The following is a 15,626-nucleotide window of genomic DNA, read 5'->3' on the forward strand; positions in this document are numbered from 1 at the left end:
TGAAAGTTGATAATATTGTGTACCTTAGGAATTAGATACCACCTTGAATGAAAGTACTTTGGGCACACTGAATAAAAATTTGATTTTTGGATGCTCTTCAGATCAGTTGAATGCAGTACCTGCTTAGTAATTTTATCACTGAAATTAGACCTCTGCCCTAGGTCTAAAGCATTCTTCTCTGGTGCCTGTGAAATGTTCCCTGGCATTAGACTGATTTCCTAATGTATGCAGACTGACCCTTCCCACTGACCTACCTTGTCAGGCTGAGTTAGGAAATGAAACCAGGAGAGTAAGTTGTGTCTGTGGCTATGTTTAACAGATTTAAAAAGGTTCATGAATTATCCAGGAAGGAAACTGTCTGCTCTTTTTATTTTCTTTGAGAAAGGATTCTTATACTCATAGATAAAACAATGTGTTATTTTTGTATCTGAAAAGGCAGAGTTAAAGTAGCTTCTTTAAATAATGGTGGGTCTTGTTTGGTTTGTACTGCACGTCAGCACACCTGGAGCTCTCAAAGGGGAAGTTTTAATATTAAAAATAACAACACCAAAACTGTTACTAACCAAAATAATTTCGGAAATTGATATAGCATTCAAGAGCCCCTGGAACTCAATGGGACTGTTGCAATGAAAGTGTGGTGCATTTTCACCCAAGGACTTAAGATAAACTATATTTTATAATTATCATTGCAAGTAATAATCACAATATGTATAAATACATTCTTATAACAGACTTCTGCCTTGCTATTGAGATGCTATTTTGACAGCATTTATAATTACACAGGTGAAAACAACTTGAAGAATAAGCATCATTTTAAACAGTTTTAGAAAATTTTATTTAGAAAAATTAAATTAACAGGGTGACAAGTTTTAAACATTTTTTTGAGGGTGACTGGCAGATACAAAGTTACTGCAAACACAAGAATGAAATGGCATTGAGTGTGTCATTTGTCAATTTTGTACCCAATAATTGCACATGAACACATTTCAGGAAAGGCTCGCACAGCAGGACGTATACACTATGTTCTTTAATAGAATTCCAAAAGAAAAGACTAGAAAAAGATCAAACCCAAATTGTCTGGGATGTCCAGTCCTTCTTTTGTCACCCTCCCAGCTTCCGGTCTTCATTTCTCCCCATCCCTGGCCAGCCTCCACCTCAACTGCTCTCTTCCTGAACCCTGCCTCCACCTTCACTCCCATGGCTCTCCAGGCCCCTCGGAGGATGTGATAAACTCATTCACATGATGATGTTGGTGATTGATCTTACTCCTCTCATGGGTGTTGGTGATTTGAAGAGGTTTTCCAAGGACAGAACAGTGCTCAAAACAGAGAGCTGAACTGGCTGCCCACTAATTTTACACAGGAGGGCTGGGGATTGGATATGGCTGCTTGCTAAACTGCAAATCTACAATGACATAAAGCTGACCTCAATCAAGAATTCAAAAAATGGTGATGGAATTCAGTCATAATATCTTATACTTATTGAACATGCAGTACAGTTTTTAAAGCATATAGTATGCATTAACCTCCTTAACATTTGCAATAATCCAATCAGGATATTTTCCTATTTACAGATGGGTATCCGAGGCTCACAGGGGTTTTGGACTTCGTGCAAAGTTACTAAGCTAGAAGGTGGCAGAGCTCAGAACTGGGTTCATGTGAACCATTTGATGCTTCACCTCTCAGCTGTAAGGCCGCAGAGCCTGGTGGGGAAGAGACCCCACGCTAGAGCAGGATGTGTCACTTCTTGTGACAAGGTGTGTCACTTCTTGTGAACTATGTAACCTTGGGCAAATTACCAACCTTCCTGGTGCTTCAGTTTGCTCATCTACAGAGTGGATGTTAGGAATGGTAATACAACCTTATAGGGTTGTTGTAAGAATTCTCACATTTAAAATAGTGTCTCTCAGATAATGGCAACTTTTACAATATTACTTAACACCATTATTTGTTAATATGATCAACCAAATCCCATTTCAACAAAACCTTCTGTACTGTGTTTTCCTAGACTAACCAGTGAGTCACCCAAATGGTTCTCTGAGCCTTCAAATTCCTATTTGATCTAAGGATTTAATTTGGTGCAACGAAAGTATGTTACAGAACTGATGGCACATAAGACTGATTTTGAATACCTTTACCCAAACTTACTCTTGAAAATATAACTTCAAATTTAATCCCAATACAGGGTCTCCATACATCACTCTCCTCAAAAAGGGCTCCAAATTGGTGTATAGAGATTCCTTAAAAGTTTCATAAATAGCATGAAGGCCAATTTTTTTTTAATTTTTTAAATTTATTCATTTTAGAAAGGGGGGGGAGAGGGGGGGGAGGAGCAGGAAGCATCAACTCTCATATGTGCCTTGACCAGGCAAGCCAGGGTTTTGAACCGGCAATCTCAGTGTTTCCAGGTTGACGCTTTACCCACTGCGCCACCACGGGTCAGGCTGAAGGCCAATTTTAATATTGCAATAAGCCTCAGAAAATTACACCAGTTTGAAACCACACACCACATGGGAATAATGCCCCTGTGCTAATTCCTAGTCATTGTCAAATCCCACCCACATCTCCCCTGGCCTCCTTTCCCTTCCGTGTGTAGCTGGGCTCTCTCATGCACTGAACTCATCAGCTGTCACAGCAGGTTGATGCTGGCTCTCATCACACTGGTGGGTGAATGTTAACCTGTGAGAAAGCATCCAAGAGCTGTATAGGAAGAGAGGTTGCTGATTTAAGTCAGTTCTCCAGCCTAATGGATACTCTCCAAATAAAGACAGAGATTGAGCTGTCAAAGCAGATAAAGCATGGGTGCTACATTACATCTTGTAGAATTTTCATTTTAGTATTCAGTAAACAAGAATCAATTAAATCAGACTTTCTTTTTCAATAAGTTCATCTTGAAGATGGTTTAAATGGGTTGATTCTTTAAATGTGTACGTGCATACAAACACATGCGAATTTTGCTTGAGTGAGGATTGTGGAATTACTCAACCAACCTTAGTCCACCACTGGATGTGGCCTCAGTTTCTGGGAAGCTTACACTGCAGTAGAGAAATAGCAAAGGCTAAAGCACAGAGGGGCAGAAGGGCCAACATATTTAAGAAACTACAAGTATTCTAATGTGACTGGGGTATGTGGGAGGTCAGGAAGTGAACGCTGAGGAGATAGAAAAGGTGGCACACATAGAATCTAAGGATTTTTTTATCCTGACAATGGTGGGGGAGGCAGTGGCAAAGATGGAATTCAGGCAGAGGAGTCATAGAATTAAATCTGTGATTTAGGAAGAAGGTCACTCTGGCTAGTGTGGAGGCAAGACAGGAAGGCATCAAGGCTGGTTAGAAAGCTAATGCAGGTGTCCAGGTGAGAACTGATGATGTCTCAGCTCAGGCAGGGATTGTGTGAGGATGGACAGGATGATAATTTCATGAGCTATGGAAGTAGAATGGGCAGAACCTTGTGATGTATAGGATAGAGAAAAATGCTGATTTCCCCTCTAAACTGAACGATACACTGCAGGGACAACAGCCAACAGGAAGTCCGTGGACTTGGTGGCTGAATGGATAAGAGAAGAAGGAAGAGGCTCTGGTTTCTAGCTCATGTGTTCAGTGTTGTTCAGGGCAGAAAGCCTTCTACACAGATGCTCAGACTCTGTGGTCTGGTCCTGTCTTAGACCTTGCATTACACTGGCATCAGCCCCTATCATTTCCTGACTCTGGGTTTCCACTTATCTGTTCCCTCTGCCTTATTATGCCCCTCCTGTCTTCATCTCTTTAGGTCAGATCCATTTCAAATGTCACCTCTTCCAAAAGTGTTAGGTTCCCTCAACCTCAGATACTCTTTTTATCTAATTTCTTTGTATTTGCTTTAAGTCCCTTGGCTTGGTGTGTGATTGAGTACCCTAAGAAGGACAACTTGCCTTTATTCATCTTCCTGTCCCCTCCAGCTGGAACCTAAGGATTCAGACATCTTTGTTGAATTGAAATCAAGAGCCAACAAGACGACATACTCATCTAAGAGATGGGAACTTATTGCCACCAACTTCATTGGGTTGTTGTGATGGCTCGGCATGTAAGAGCTCAATAAATGATACCATCCACACCGTCATTTCTAAAAAGAATAAATTTTAATTCTTTTTGACCTGACTTAATACTAAGCCTCTGCCTCCTTTTAATGAAGTTAAAGGATAAGGACATTACTTCAGGAATTCCTGGGAAGTTGCTCACTTGGGTCACTATTAATAATAAATAGAAAACAGGCCCTGGCCAGTTGGTTCAGTGAATAGAGCATCAGCCTGGCATATGTATGCCCCAGGTTCGATTCCCAGTCAGGGCACACAAGAGAAGCAACCATCTGCTTCTCTCCCCCTTCTCTCTCTCTTCCCCTCCTGCAACCAGTGACTCAATTGGTTTGAGAGGCCCCAGGCGCTGAGGATAGCTCAGTTGATTCAAGCATCAGCCCGACAAGGGTTGCTGGGTGGGTCCTAGTTGGGGGGCATACAAGAGTCTGTCTCATTATCTCCTCTCCTCTCACTTAAAATAATAATAATAATAATAATAATAATAATAATAATAATAAAGTAGAAAACAACTGTTCTAGCCCACTGGGGCTTTCCTTTACAAACCCCAAAGAGTTCCTCTCTGAGGCTCCTCTTGAATACTCTAGGCCTTTGGGAAACAGTGCTCAGCTTTGATCTCTGTGGTTCTGGGAAATGAGGTGATTGGGAGAATACCACTCTGGCAACTACTTCTCACTTGGCCCCTGCAGGCTGACCATTGAGAAGGGCAGAAATGAGCCTTAGCAGAGGGAGCAGGATGTGGCTGACTGCGCCTGGTGTGCCAAAACGGGAGCCGGCAATTTGACAGCTCTTGAGTTCTATTTTTATTCTTAAAATCTACTTTGAAGAATTTTGTGAGTCCTATAAGAGCCCTTTTATGTCATTTTTTTTTTCTTTAGAAGTTCCTCTAAAATCCGTTAGGGAGATTTAACATAATCCAAACTTAGCAGTTTAATGGTCTTTTGTTCCTGCTATAATTTTTTCCCCCCATTTTAAATTTCTTCTCTGATTTTTAATTAGCTATTACTGGGATTATGATGTTTGCAAACTCCACAGCAAAATTTCTGGAAAGACTTCATTGATGTGTGAGTTTATGTTGACAAGATCGTGGCCCCTGCCTGGGTCAGAGGGAAAGGCAGAGCTACCCCCATACAAACTATTGCGCCAACAGATTGCGTTCACCATGACGGGCCTTTTAGGGACACTGGACCTCTTTTATAAAATCGCAGAGACCCTGAATTTGAGAGTTGCTGCTTAGCACTATCTTGGTGTTTCTGTCTTTCCAGGAACCTTGGACAAGTCAAACCTGGAGCTAATCACTCTGACATGCACCTGTGTGGCTGCAACCCTCTTCTGGCTCCTGTTAACTCTCTTTATACGAAAACTGAAAAGGGTAAGAAAATTTCAGATAAGTTCTGTGCTCCTTTTTAAATAGTATTCTAAAATTCTCACCTGATGTCCGTAACATGCACTAAACAAATGTTAGACCCTCTCCTTCCCCTTACCTCCGGTTCCTACCTCTGACCTGGGCAAAATTGGAAAATAAATCATTAAAATGGCTTTCTTGGCCCTAGTTGGTGGCTCAATAGAGAGAATGTCAGCCTGAGTATGGATGTCCTTGTCAGGGAGGCAAGAAGTGACCATCTGCTTCTCCTCGCCCCCCTCTCCCCTTTCTCTCCCTCTTCCCCTCCTGCAGCCAGTGGCTTTGAGTGGTTTGAGCGTGGCTCTGGGCACTGAAGATGGCTCCATTGGAGTGCATCAGCCTCAGGCACTAAAAATGGCTCGGTACTTGAACATTGTCCCCAGATGGAGTTGCCAGGGGGATCCCAGTTGGGGCACATGCGAGAGTCTGCCTGACTATTTTCCTTCATCTCAACTAATATATGGTCTACCGGAAAGTTCTGTCCATTTCTGTCACAACAAGTTTCGACACGTAAGCACATGTTTATTTGGCGCATGTGTGCCTCTCTATTTTTATCACTTAATGTATACATACTGACGTAGCAAATTAACTAAAACAAAGTTGATTCATGTTAGTCTTATGTGTGAAGCCAAAGTGTACCCATGGCTACTGATAAAGTTCATTTACGCCACTGTAATTTTTACGAATTTCAACAAGGAAGAAACGCTACAGAAGCATGTCTGTCGCATCCACCATATTCCCCGGACTTACCACCCTCCGACTATCACTTGTTTTTGTCCTTACAAAATTTTTTGAAGGGCAAAAAATTCAAAAATGAAGAAGATATCAAACAAGCACTGGTTCAATTTTTTGCATCAAAAGATAAAACATTTTTCAAAAATAGGATATATAAATTGCCCTCATGCTGGCAAGAAATCATTAATAATAATGGCAATTATATTATTTAATAAAGTTTATTGACGGTAAGAAAAATTTGTGTTTTGTTTTATTCCAAAAACGAACAGAACTTTCCGGTAGATATATATCGAGATATATATACAGAGAGAGAGAGAGAGAGAGAGAGAGAGAGAGAATGTGAGATATTCAGAAGAAAAGCTAGAGCAATAGACCAATAAATATTTCCCAGGGACAGAAAGGATATTTTTCTTTTTTTCTTTTTTTTTTTTCCTGAAGCTAGAAATGGGGAGAGACAGTCAGACAGACTCCCGCATGCGCCCGACCAGGACCCACCCGGCACGCCCACCAGGGGGCGATGCTTTGCCCCTCGTCGCTCTGCCGCGACCAGAGCCACTCTAGCGCCTGGGGCAGAGGCCAAGGAGCCATCCCCAGCGCCCGGGCCATCTTTGCTCCAATGGAGCCTGGGCTGCGGGAGGGGAAGAGAGAGACAGAGAGGAAGGAGAGGGGGAGGGGTGGAGAGGCAGATGGGCACTTCTCCTGTGTGCCCTGGCCGGGAATTGAACCCAGGACCCCTGCACGCCAGGCCAACGCTCTACCACTGAGCCAACTGGCCAGGGCCGAAAGGATATTTTTTATATAAAAATATGTAATAAAGTCTTTCAGTTAAATTCAGCATGAGACCTATGAATCCTTAGTTTTCTTAACCTCATTCTCTGCCAAGGAGCAAAAAGAAAAAAGCAAAACAAAGACCCAGCTCTAACTTGTCCTGCACAGCATGGAAACACAAAGACGTGCCCTGCTGTTCCCTACTCCCTGCACCTGTGATAAAATTCAGTTCTGGAGTGTGAGCGTCAGGCTGTAATTCAGGACATCAGGTTTCTGTAATTTGGCCTATAGCACGACTTTCTTCTCTGAAGTTTGGTGGGTAAAGAGCCAACACTCATTCATTCATTCCAGCCTCACATATTTACTGAGTGCCTGCTCTATGCAGAGTGCCAGGCTCCGTAAGGCTCTCTGATGACAGGGTGTAGCAAATGCTACAGTGTACAGTTTAGGGCTTTAATCAAATACACAGAAAATGCAAAGTATAACTAGAATGAGTTGATTAAAAGATGATAAGGGGTGTGGTCAGGCAAAGAAGGAGGAGAAAGCATTACAGGCAGAGAGGAGCATCTGTGAGGCTGGGGCAGGTCGGAGGGACACCGTGAGAATGTGTGGTTGCAGAGTAAAGCATGAAGTGTGGCAGGAGAGGAGAGGCAAGGCTATGATGTCTGACCAGGCAAGGCTTTAGGCTACACTAAGGAATTTAGTCTTGTTCTAGAGGTAATAGGGAGCCTTGGAGCAGGGAGGAGGGTTGTGAAGCAAAGGCAGATGATTATAAGTGTGAGAAATTGGTCAGAGAAATGGTGGTATGAGGGACATTCCTGATCTCTCCCCTTGAAATTTCAACAAATTCAACAACTAAACACAGAGAAAAAAAAAACTGTAGGAGCACCCAAAATTTACACACACCAGATAAAGGTATGATTGTGTGAAAGAGTGACTGAATATATAAGATGGAGGAAGGGGCATTTCGCTTTCCTCACTGATTTTTTTTTTTTTTGTATTTTTCTGAAGTTGGAAATGGGGAGGCAGTCAGACAGACTCCCGCATGCGCCACTCCAGGATCCACCCAGCATGCCCACCAGGGGGTGATGCTCTGCCCATTTGGGGCATTGCTCTGTTGCGACCAGAGCCATTCTAGCACCTGAGGCAGAGGCCACGGAGCCATCCTCAGCACCCGGGCCAACTTTGCTCCAATGGAGCCTCGGCTGCAGGAGGGGAAGAGAGACAGAGAGAAAGGAGAGGGGGAGGGGTGGAGAAGCAGATGGGCGCTTCTCCTGTGTGCCCTGGCCAGGAATCGAACCTGGGACTCCTGCACGCCAGGCCAATGCTCTACCACTGAGCCAATCTGCCAGGGCTCCTCACTGATTTGAGGTAGGGGCACTTTTGACTGAAGCCGGGTGAAGAGGAAAGACTGAGATAGTGAGGAGGGAGCTGAGTTAGAGTAGGCATCCAAACAAAAGAAAGAATACACTGGCTCTGCCTGAGATCGCGGGTGCTGGGTACACTCACATGCAGTGGGATCCACCTAAAATTACCAGCACAGGGTTCCCGCATGGGCCGGCACCAGCGTCTTTGTGCATTCCCAACTCCACAATCACCTGCGCTGTGCTAGCAGCTCCACCTAACATCACCAGTGCCAGAAGCGAGCGGGCATGCACATGGGCTGAGTACTTAGCCGAAGATTATCAATGCTAGGCAGTTTCATGGGCACCAGCATCTTTGGGCATTCCTGGCTCCACGATCTCCAGCGCCAGGCATATGCACGGCCAAGACCCTCAGTCTGAGAATGCCTGCACTGTGCACCTGAATAGCGGCTACATCCATCTGTGTGCACTGCTGGAGTCACGGGAGCTGGACATATACACAGCCTGTGGTGGGCTACCAAGCAGCACAAGCAGGAAAAGCTCATGGAGATTGAAACCGTGGGACACTGAGACATGCTAGATATGCCCACTAACCCATAGAATTTTGCCTATGTGTAACAGAAAGGCACTTGAACCTTGGTCTGTGTCCTGCACTGTCAGCTCGCAGTGGCTCTGGTTCCCACTGCCTTGCCCAGAACTGTGCTTTGAGCAGTGCTGGAAGGGGGACCTGGCTGTGCAAGGGTTCCCTTGCTGCAAGGACAGTAGCTGAGGTGGACCCCACAGTTAAATCTCCAGGCTGCTAGCTCCAGTGGGAGGGATGTGCGAAGAGGTGCCTGGAAAACTGAGACTGACATTGATAGAGCCAGATAATTAATTGCAAAGCCCTAACAAGCCCCACCTGCCAACAGAACTGAGGCCCAGCCTACATCATTACCACAGCGACACACCAGCAAACCTCTGCCCAAGAGGCTCACAGAGGCAAAACTTGTAGTACAGCACCACCTGCCAAGAAAAGAAAGAAGCTACATTTCAAAACCAGAAAAAATTTACATTTTTAAATGCTTTTATCTTCTTTCCTTTTTCTTTTTTTTATTATTTTCCTTTTGAACTACATTATCCATTGTTGTTACATTTCTCATTCTTGTTTTTTGTGAGTTTTCATTTCAGAAAACTTTATTTCGTTTTTTTTCCTCTTTTTTTGTACTTTGTTTTTGTCCTTTCTTTCTCTTTATTCTCCCTTCTTGTTTCTTCTCCTTTATCTTTTTCTTCTTCTTTTATTGCTCTGATCCAATCATCATTTATCATCAAATTATTATATTTTGGACTCATATTTTTCTTTGTGGAATTTTGCTTGTTTTTCACTTCATTTTTTCTCTCTTTTATTATCTCTCCTCAGTTTCTGATTCTTGTTCTCTGTAGTTTCTGTCCCACTTATCATTATAGAATTTTCATTTTTTTACTGTATTTTTTCAACTCTTATTTTATTTTCTTAATTATCTCTTATTGGTGTTATGCCATTGAGGAAAAAGAAATCAAATATCATGGATACAAAAGACAGAGACGTAGCTCAGATATGATGAAAAATCTCTAAAAATATTTTTTAATTACTTGGAAACCTTGGAATTAAATAACAGGGAATTCAAAATTGAAGTACTAAAAGTAGTGAAATACAAGAAAGCTCTAAAAGGCAATTTAGTGAGCTCAAAAACAATTTAATGGACAAAAAGAATACTTCATCAAGGAAATTGAAACTATAAAAAGGAAGCAAACAGAGATGAAAAACTAAATTCATGAACTGAAAAATGAGATGACAAGCTTAGCTAATAGAACAGGCCAGATAGAAGAGAGAATTAGTGACATAGAAGACAGGCAACTACAGATACTACAGAGAGAAGAGGAGAGAGACTCATGAATTTTAAAAAATGAGAAAATCCTACAAGAATTGTCTGATCCATCAGAATGAGCAATATAAGAATAATGAATATATCAGAAGGAGAAGAGAGAGAAAAAGGAATGGAGAGCATAATCAAACAAATACTCGATGAGAATTTCCCAAGCCTCTAGAAAGAATTAGAGCCTCAAATTCAAGAAGCAAACAGAACATCGAGTTACCTTAACCCAAACAGACTTACTCCAGGCACATCATAATGAAATTATTACAAATCAATGACAAAGAAAGAATCCTCAAGGCAGCCAGAGAAAAGAAGACTACAACATATAAAGGAAGGACCATTAGGTTATCATCAAATTTCTCAGCAGAAATGCTGCAAACCAGAAGAGAGTGGACCCAAATATCTAAAGTTCTGAAAGAGAGGAACTTCCACCCAAGAATACTATATCCATCAAAGCTTTTCTTCAAATATGAAGGGGAAATAAAAACATTCACAGATATAGAGAAGATGAAGGAATTTATCACCAGAGAACCACCACTCCAGGAAATACTAGAGGGGGTTATCCGACCAGATACAAAGAACAAAACAAAACAATATCACAAGTAAAAGCTCCAACAAGATCACAATAAAAACAAGAATAATCTGTGACAACAAAAACAAAAAAGGGGAGAAGACAGAAATTAACAGTAGCAAAGGAGGATGGAGTGCAGAAGCACTCATGAGAAAATGGACTACAATGAATATGATATATTATCTTTTAATTACCTAATGGTAACCACCTCTGAAAATACCACTACTGAAACACATGGCTTAAAAAAAGAAGAAACAGAGGAAAGAAGTATGGAATTCAACCAAACAAAGACAAATGACCAAAAAACAAAAAAGAAGAACCAAACAAGAAACATAGCTATCAGAAAGCATTATATAAAATGGCAATAGGAAACCCTCAAGTGTCAATAATTACATTAAACGTAAATAGATTGAACTCACCAATAAAATGACACAGAATAGCAGAGTAGATCGAAAAAGAAAATCCAACTGTATGCTGCTTTCAAGAAACACATCTAAGCTACAAGAATAAAAACAGACTTAAAGTGAAAGGCTAAAAAATGATTCTCCAAGCAAATAATATCCAAAGAAAAGCAGGTGTAGCCATACCCATATCTAACAATGCTGAGTACAAGACAACAAAGGTAATCAGAGAAAAAGATGGTCATTTCATAATGATAAAGGGGACATTGAATCAAGAAGACAACACTTCTTAATATATATGCACCAAACCAAGGAGCACCAAAGTATATAAGACATCTACTAACTGATCTAAAATAAAAACCAACAAAAATACAATCATAGTTGGAGACCTCAATACACCACTGATGTATGTAGATTGTTTATCCAAACAAAAAATTAATAAAGAAATATTGGCCTTAAATGAAACACTAGAACAATTGGATATGAGAGACATCTATAGGACATTTCATCCCCAAACATCAAAGCATATATTTTTCTCCAGTGTACATAGTACATTCTCAAGAATTGACCATATTTTGGGACACAAAACTAACATCAACAAATTCAGAAAGATTAAAATTGTACCAAGCATATCCTCTGACCATAAAGCTTTGAAACTAGAATTCAACTTCAAAAAAATAAGTTAAAAAACCCACAAAAATGTGGAAATTAAATGTACTTCTAAAAAATGACTGGGCCAAAAAAGAAATAAAAGAAGAGATCAAAAGATATATACAGACAAATGAAAATGACAACATGACATATCAAAATCTCTGGGGTGCAGCAAAAGCAGTAATAAGAGGGAAGTTCCTATCAATACAGGCCTATTTGAACAAACAAGAGAGAGCCCAAGTAAACAACTTAACATCACATCTTAAGGAACTAGAAAAAGAAGAACAAAGGCAACCCAAAACCAGCAGAAGAAAGGAAATAATAAAAAATTAGAGGAGAAATAAATGAAATAGAGAACAGAAAACTATAGTTCTCCTTGAGAACTAAAACTAGGAGCTGGTTCTTTGGAAAGATCAACAAAATTGACAAATCCTTAGCAAGACTCACTAAGGAAAAAAGAAAAAGGACTCATAAACAAAATCCAAAATGAAAGAGGAGAAATCACCACAGATATCATAGATATACAAAGGATTCTTTAGAATACTATGAAAAACTATATGCCACCAAATTTAACAATCTAGAAGAAATGGATAAATTTCTAGAACAATATAATCTTCCTAGGCTGAATCATGAATAAGTAGAAAGCCTAAACATACCCATAAGCAGGGAGGAAAAAGAAACAACTATCAAAAACCTCCCAAAAAATAAAAGTTCAGGGCCAGACAGCTATACTAGTGAATTCTATCAAACATTCAAAGAAGAGTTGGTTCTTATCCTACTCAAAGTCTTCAAAAAAATTGAAGAAGAAGCAATACTTCCAAACACATTTTATGAGGCCAACATAACCTTCATACCAAAACCTGGCAAGGACAACACAAAAAAAGAAAACTACATTCCAATATCTCTAATAAATACAGATGCAAAAATCCTAAACAAAATACTAGCAAACCGAATACAACAACACATTAAAAAAATAATTCACCATGATCAAGTGGGATTCATCCCAGAATCACAAGGATGGTTCAACATATGTAAAACAATTAACATAATACACCATATCAACAACACAAAGAACAAAAACCATATGACCTTATCAATAGATGCAGAAAAGTCATTCGATAAAATACATCATTTTATGTTTAAAACACTCAACAAAATGGGTATAGAAGAAAAATATCTCAACATAATAAAGACCATTTATGACAAACCATCAGCTAACATTATATTAAATGGCAAAAAACTGAAAACTTTTCTTCTAAAATCAGAAACAAGACAAGGTTGCCCACTGTTTCCACTCCTATTCAACGTAGTGCAGGAAGTTCTAGCCAGAGCAATCAGACAAGAGAAAGAAATAAAAGGCATTCACATTGGGAAAGAAGAAGTAAAGGTTTCACTTTTTGCAGATGACATGATCTTGTAGAAAACCCCAAAGACTCCACAGAAAAACTATTAGAAACAATAAACCGATACAGTAAGGTCACAGGATACAAAATTAATATACAGAAGTCTATTGCTTTCTTATATGCCAACAATGAAACTTCAGAAAATGAACTAAAAAAATAATTCCTTTTACGGTTACAACAACAACAAAAAAATACCTAGGAATAAACATAACAAAGAATATAAAAGACCTATATTATGAAAACTACAAAGCATTGTTAAAGGAAATTGAAAAAGACACAATGAAATGGAAAAATATTCCTTGTTCTTGGTTAAAATAACCACATCACCCAAAGTAATATACAAATTTAATGCAACTTTAACCAAAATTCCAATGTCACTTTTTAAAAATATGGAACAAAAAATCATTAGGTTTATATGGGACCATAAAAAACCCCAAATAGTTGCACAGCGGATAGAGCGTTGGACTGGGATGCGGAGGACCCAGGTTCGAGACCCCGAGGTCGCCAGCTTGAGCAGAGGCTCATCTGGTTTGAGCGAAGCTCACCAGCTTGGTCCCAAGGTTGCTGGCTTGAGCAAGGGGTTATTCCATGGGTCGGGAACCTATGGCTCACGAGCCAGATGTGACTCTTTTGATGGCTGCATCTGGCTCGCAGACAAATCATTAATAAAAAAAATAATAACGTTAAAAATATAAAACAGGCCCTGGCCGGTTGGCTCAGCGGTAGAGCGTCGGCCTAGCGTGCGGAGGACCCGGGTTCGATTCCGGCCAGGGCACACAGGAGAAGCGCCCATTTGCTTCTCCACCCCTCCGCCGCGCTTTCCTCTCTGTCTCTCTCTTCCCCTTCCGCAGCCAAGGCTCCATTGGAGCAAAGATGGCCCGGGCGCTGGGGATGGCTCTGTGGCCTCTGCCTCAGGCGCTAGAGTGGCTCTGGTCGCAACATGGCGACGCCCAGGATGGGCAGAGCATCGCCCCCTGGTGGGCAGAGCGTCGCCCCTGGTGGGCGTGCTGGGTGGATCCCGGTCGGGCGCATGCGGGAGTCTGTCTGACTGTCTCTCTCTGTTTCCAGCTTCAGAAAAATGAAAAAAAAAAAAATATATATATATATATATAAAACATTCTCATGTATTACAATCCATTCATTTTCTACCGCTCATGTTTATGGTTGCAGGTGGCTGGAGCCAATCACAGCTGTCCTCTGGGACAGCACCAAATTTTTATTGGATAATGCCTAATGTATACAGGTCATTGTATGGCTCTCAAGGAATTACATTTTAAAATATGTGGTGTTCATTGGCTCTCTCAGCCAAAAAGGTCCCCGACCCCTGGCATAGAGGAACAGAATGGAAACAAAATACAAGGCAATTTGGGACTAAATTGAGTGGCTGTCTGTATTTCTAAAAATCTATGAAATTTTGAGAGCAAGTAATAAAATGCCTATAAAATTGGACAAGAGATTTGGTGAGGGAGGCAAAGAGGGAAGGCCTCAGAAACTATCTTCATGTGCTTTCTCTAACCACAATGCAAATTTCTCACAGATAAAGACTACCATATTTTCCATGTATAAGACACACATTTTTTTTTCTAAAAATTTGGGGTCTGAAAATGGGGTACATCTTATACAGTGGTTGTGGCATTTCAAATGCTATAGATGGAACTGAGGATGAGGCAATATATGAAGACAGTGATTCGTCATCAGACACAGATGAGGACAAGCTAATGGATGGAAGTTTTGACAGTGATGAGTTGTATGAATTTTATGATGAATAAAATTTGAGTTCAATAACTTTATGTAATACATTGTTTTTCAAATTTCAGGCCCCAAAATTAAGATGCGTCTTATACATGGGGGGGAACGGTAATTTATCTTTTTATCCCCACTCTGCAGAAGCCTGTGTTGTAATTATAGCCAACATTTCTTGATCCTTACTGTATACCAAGCCCTGTTTTAGCAGTTTACATGTATTATTTCATTTGATATTCACAGCAGCCCTATGAGATAAGTACCATCATTTGACTGATAAGAAAAGTAGGCTTAGAAAGGTTAAGCAGTTCGCCCATTGTCCTGTGCTGGTCAGAGTGCTATTTCAAACCCAAGCAGCCAGCCTCCATGCCTGGGCTCTGGGCTGTAGGCTGTGCACTTTCACACCAGCACCTAGTGGCTGCTAAGTGTTCGTGTCAATGGAAAGAGTAAATATCAGTCAACTAAGATTCTACTATTACTGTCTCCTCAAAGCCCTTACTTAAGGTTGTTTTGGTGTTTCCTCTCATCTACCTTATTGAGATAAACCATAAAATTCCACAGGTGCCACATGGGGAGCTAGTCTTCCATTGCCTGCTCCCAGGCCTCTGTCACTACCCCTGCCAGAGTC

The 15,626-nt window shown here is 40.8% G+C and overlaps 1 protein-coding gene across 3 annotated transcripts in view; it reads left to right on the forward strand.

The window, feature by feature from the left end:
- FLT1 (fms related receptor tyrosine kinase 1) overlaps positions 1-15,626 on the forward strand; it is a 314,728-nt gene that overhangs the window by 174,174 nt on the left and 124,928 nt on the right. For all 3 annotated transcript variants that reach the window (XM_066258944.1, XM_066258943.1, XM_066258945.1), the window contains one exon: positions 5,334-5,440. In XM_066258944.1, the coding sequence (XP_066115041.1) occupies positions 5,334-5,440 (107 nt within the window). The remainder of the gene's footprint in view (positions 1-5,333; positions 5,441-15,626) is intronic.

This window comes from Saccopteryx bilineata, chromosome 2 (genome assembly GCF_036850765.1).
Source record: "Saccopteryx bilineata isolate mSacBil1 chromosome 2, mSacBil1_pri_phased_curated, whole genome shotgun sequence".
NCBI lineage: Eukaryota > Metazoa > Chordata > Mammalia > Chiroptera > Emballonuridae > Saccopteryx > Saccopteryx bilineata.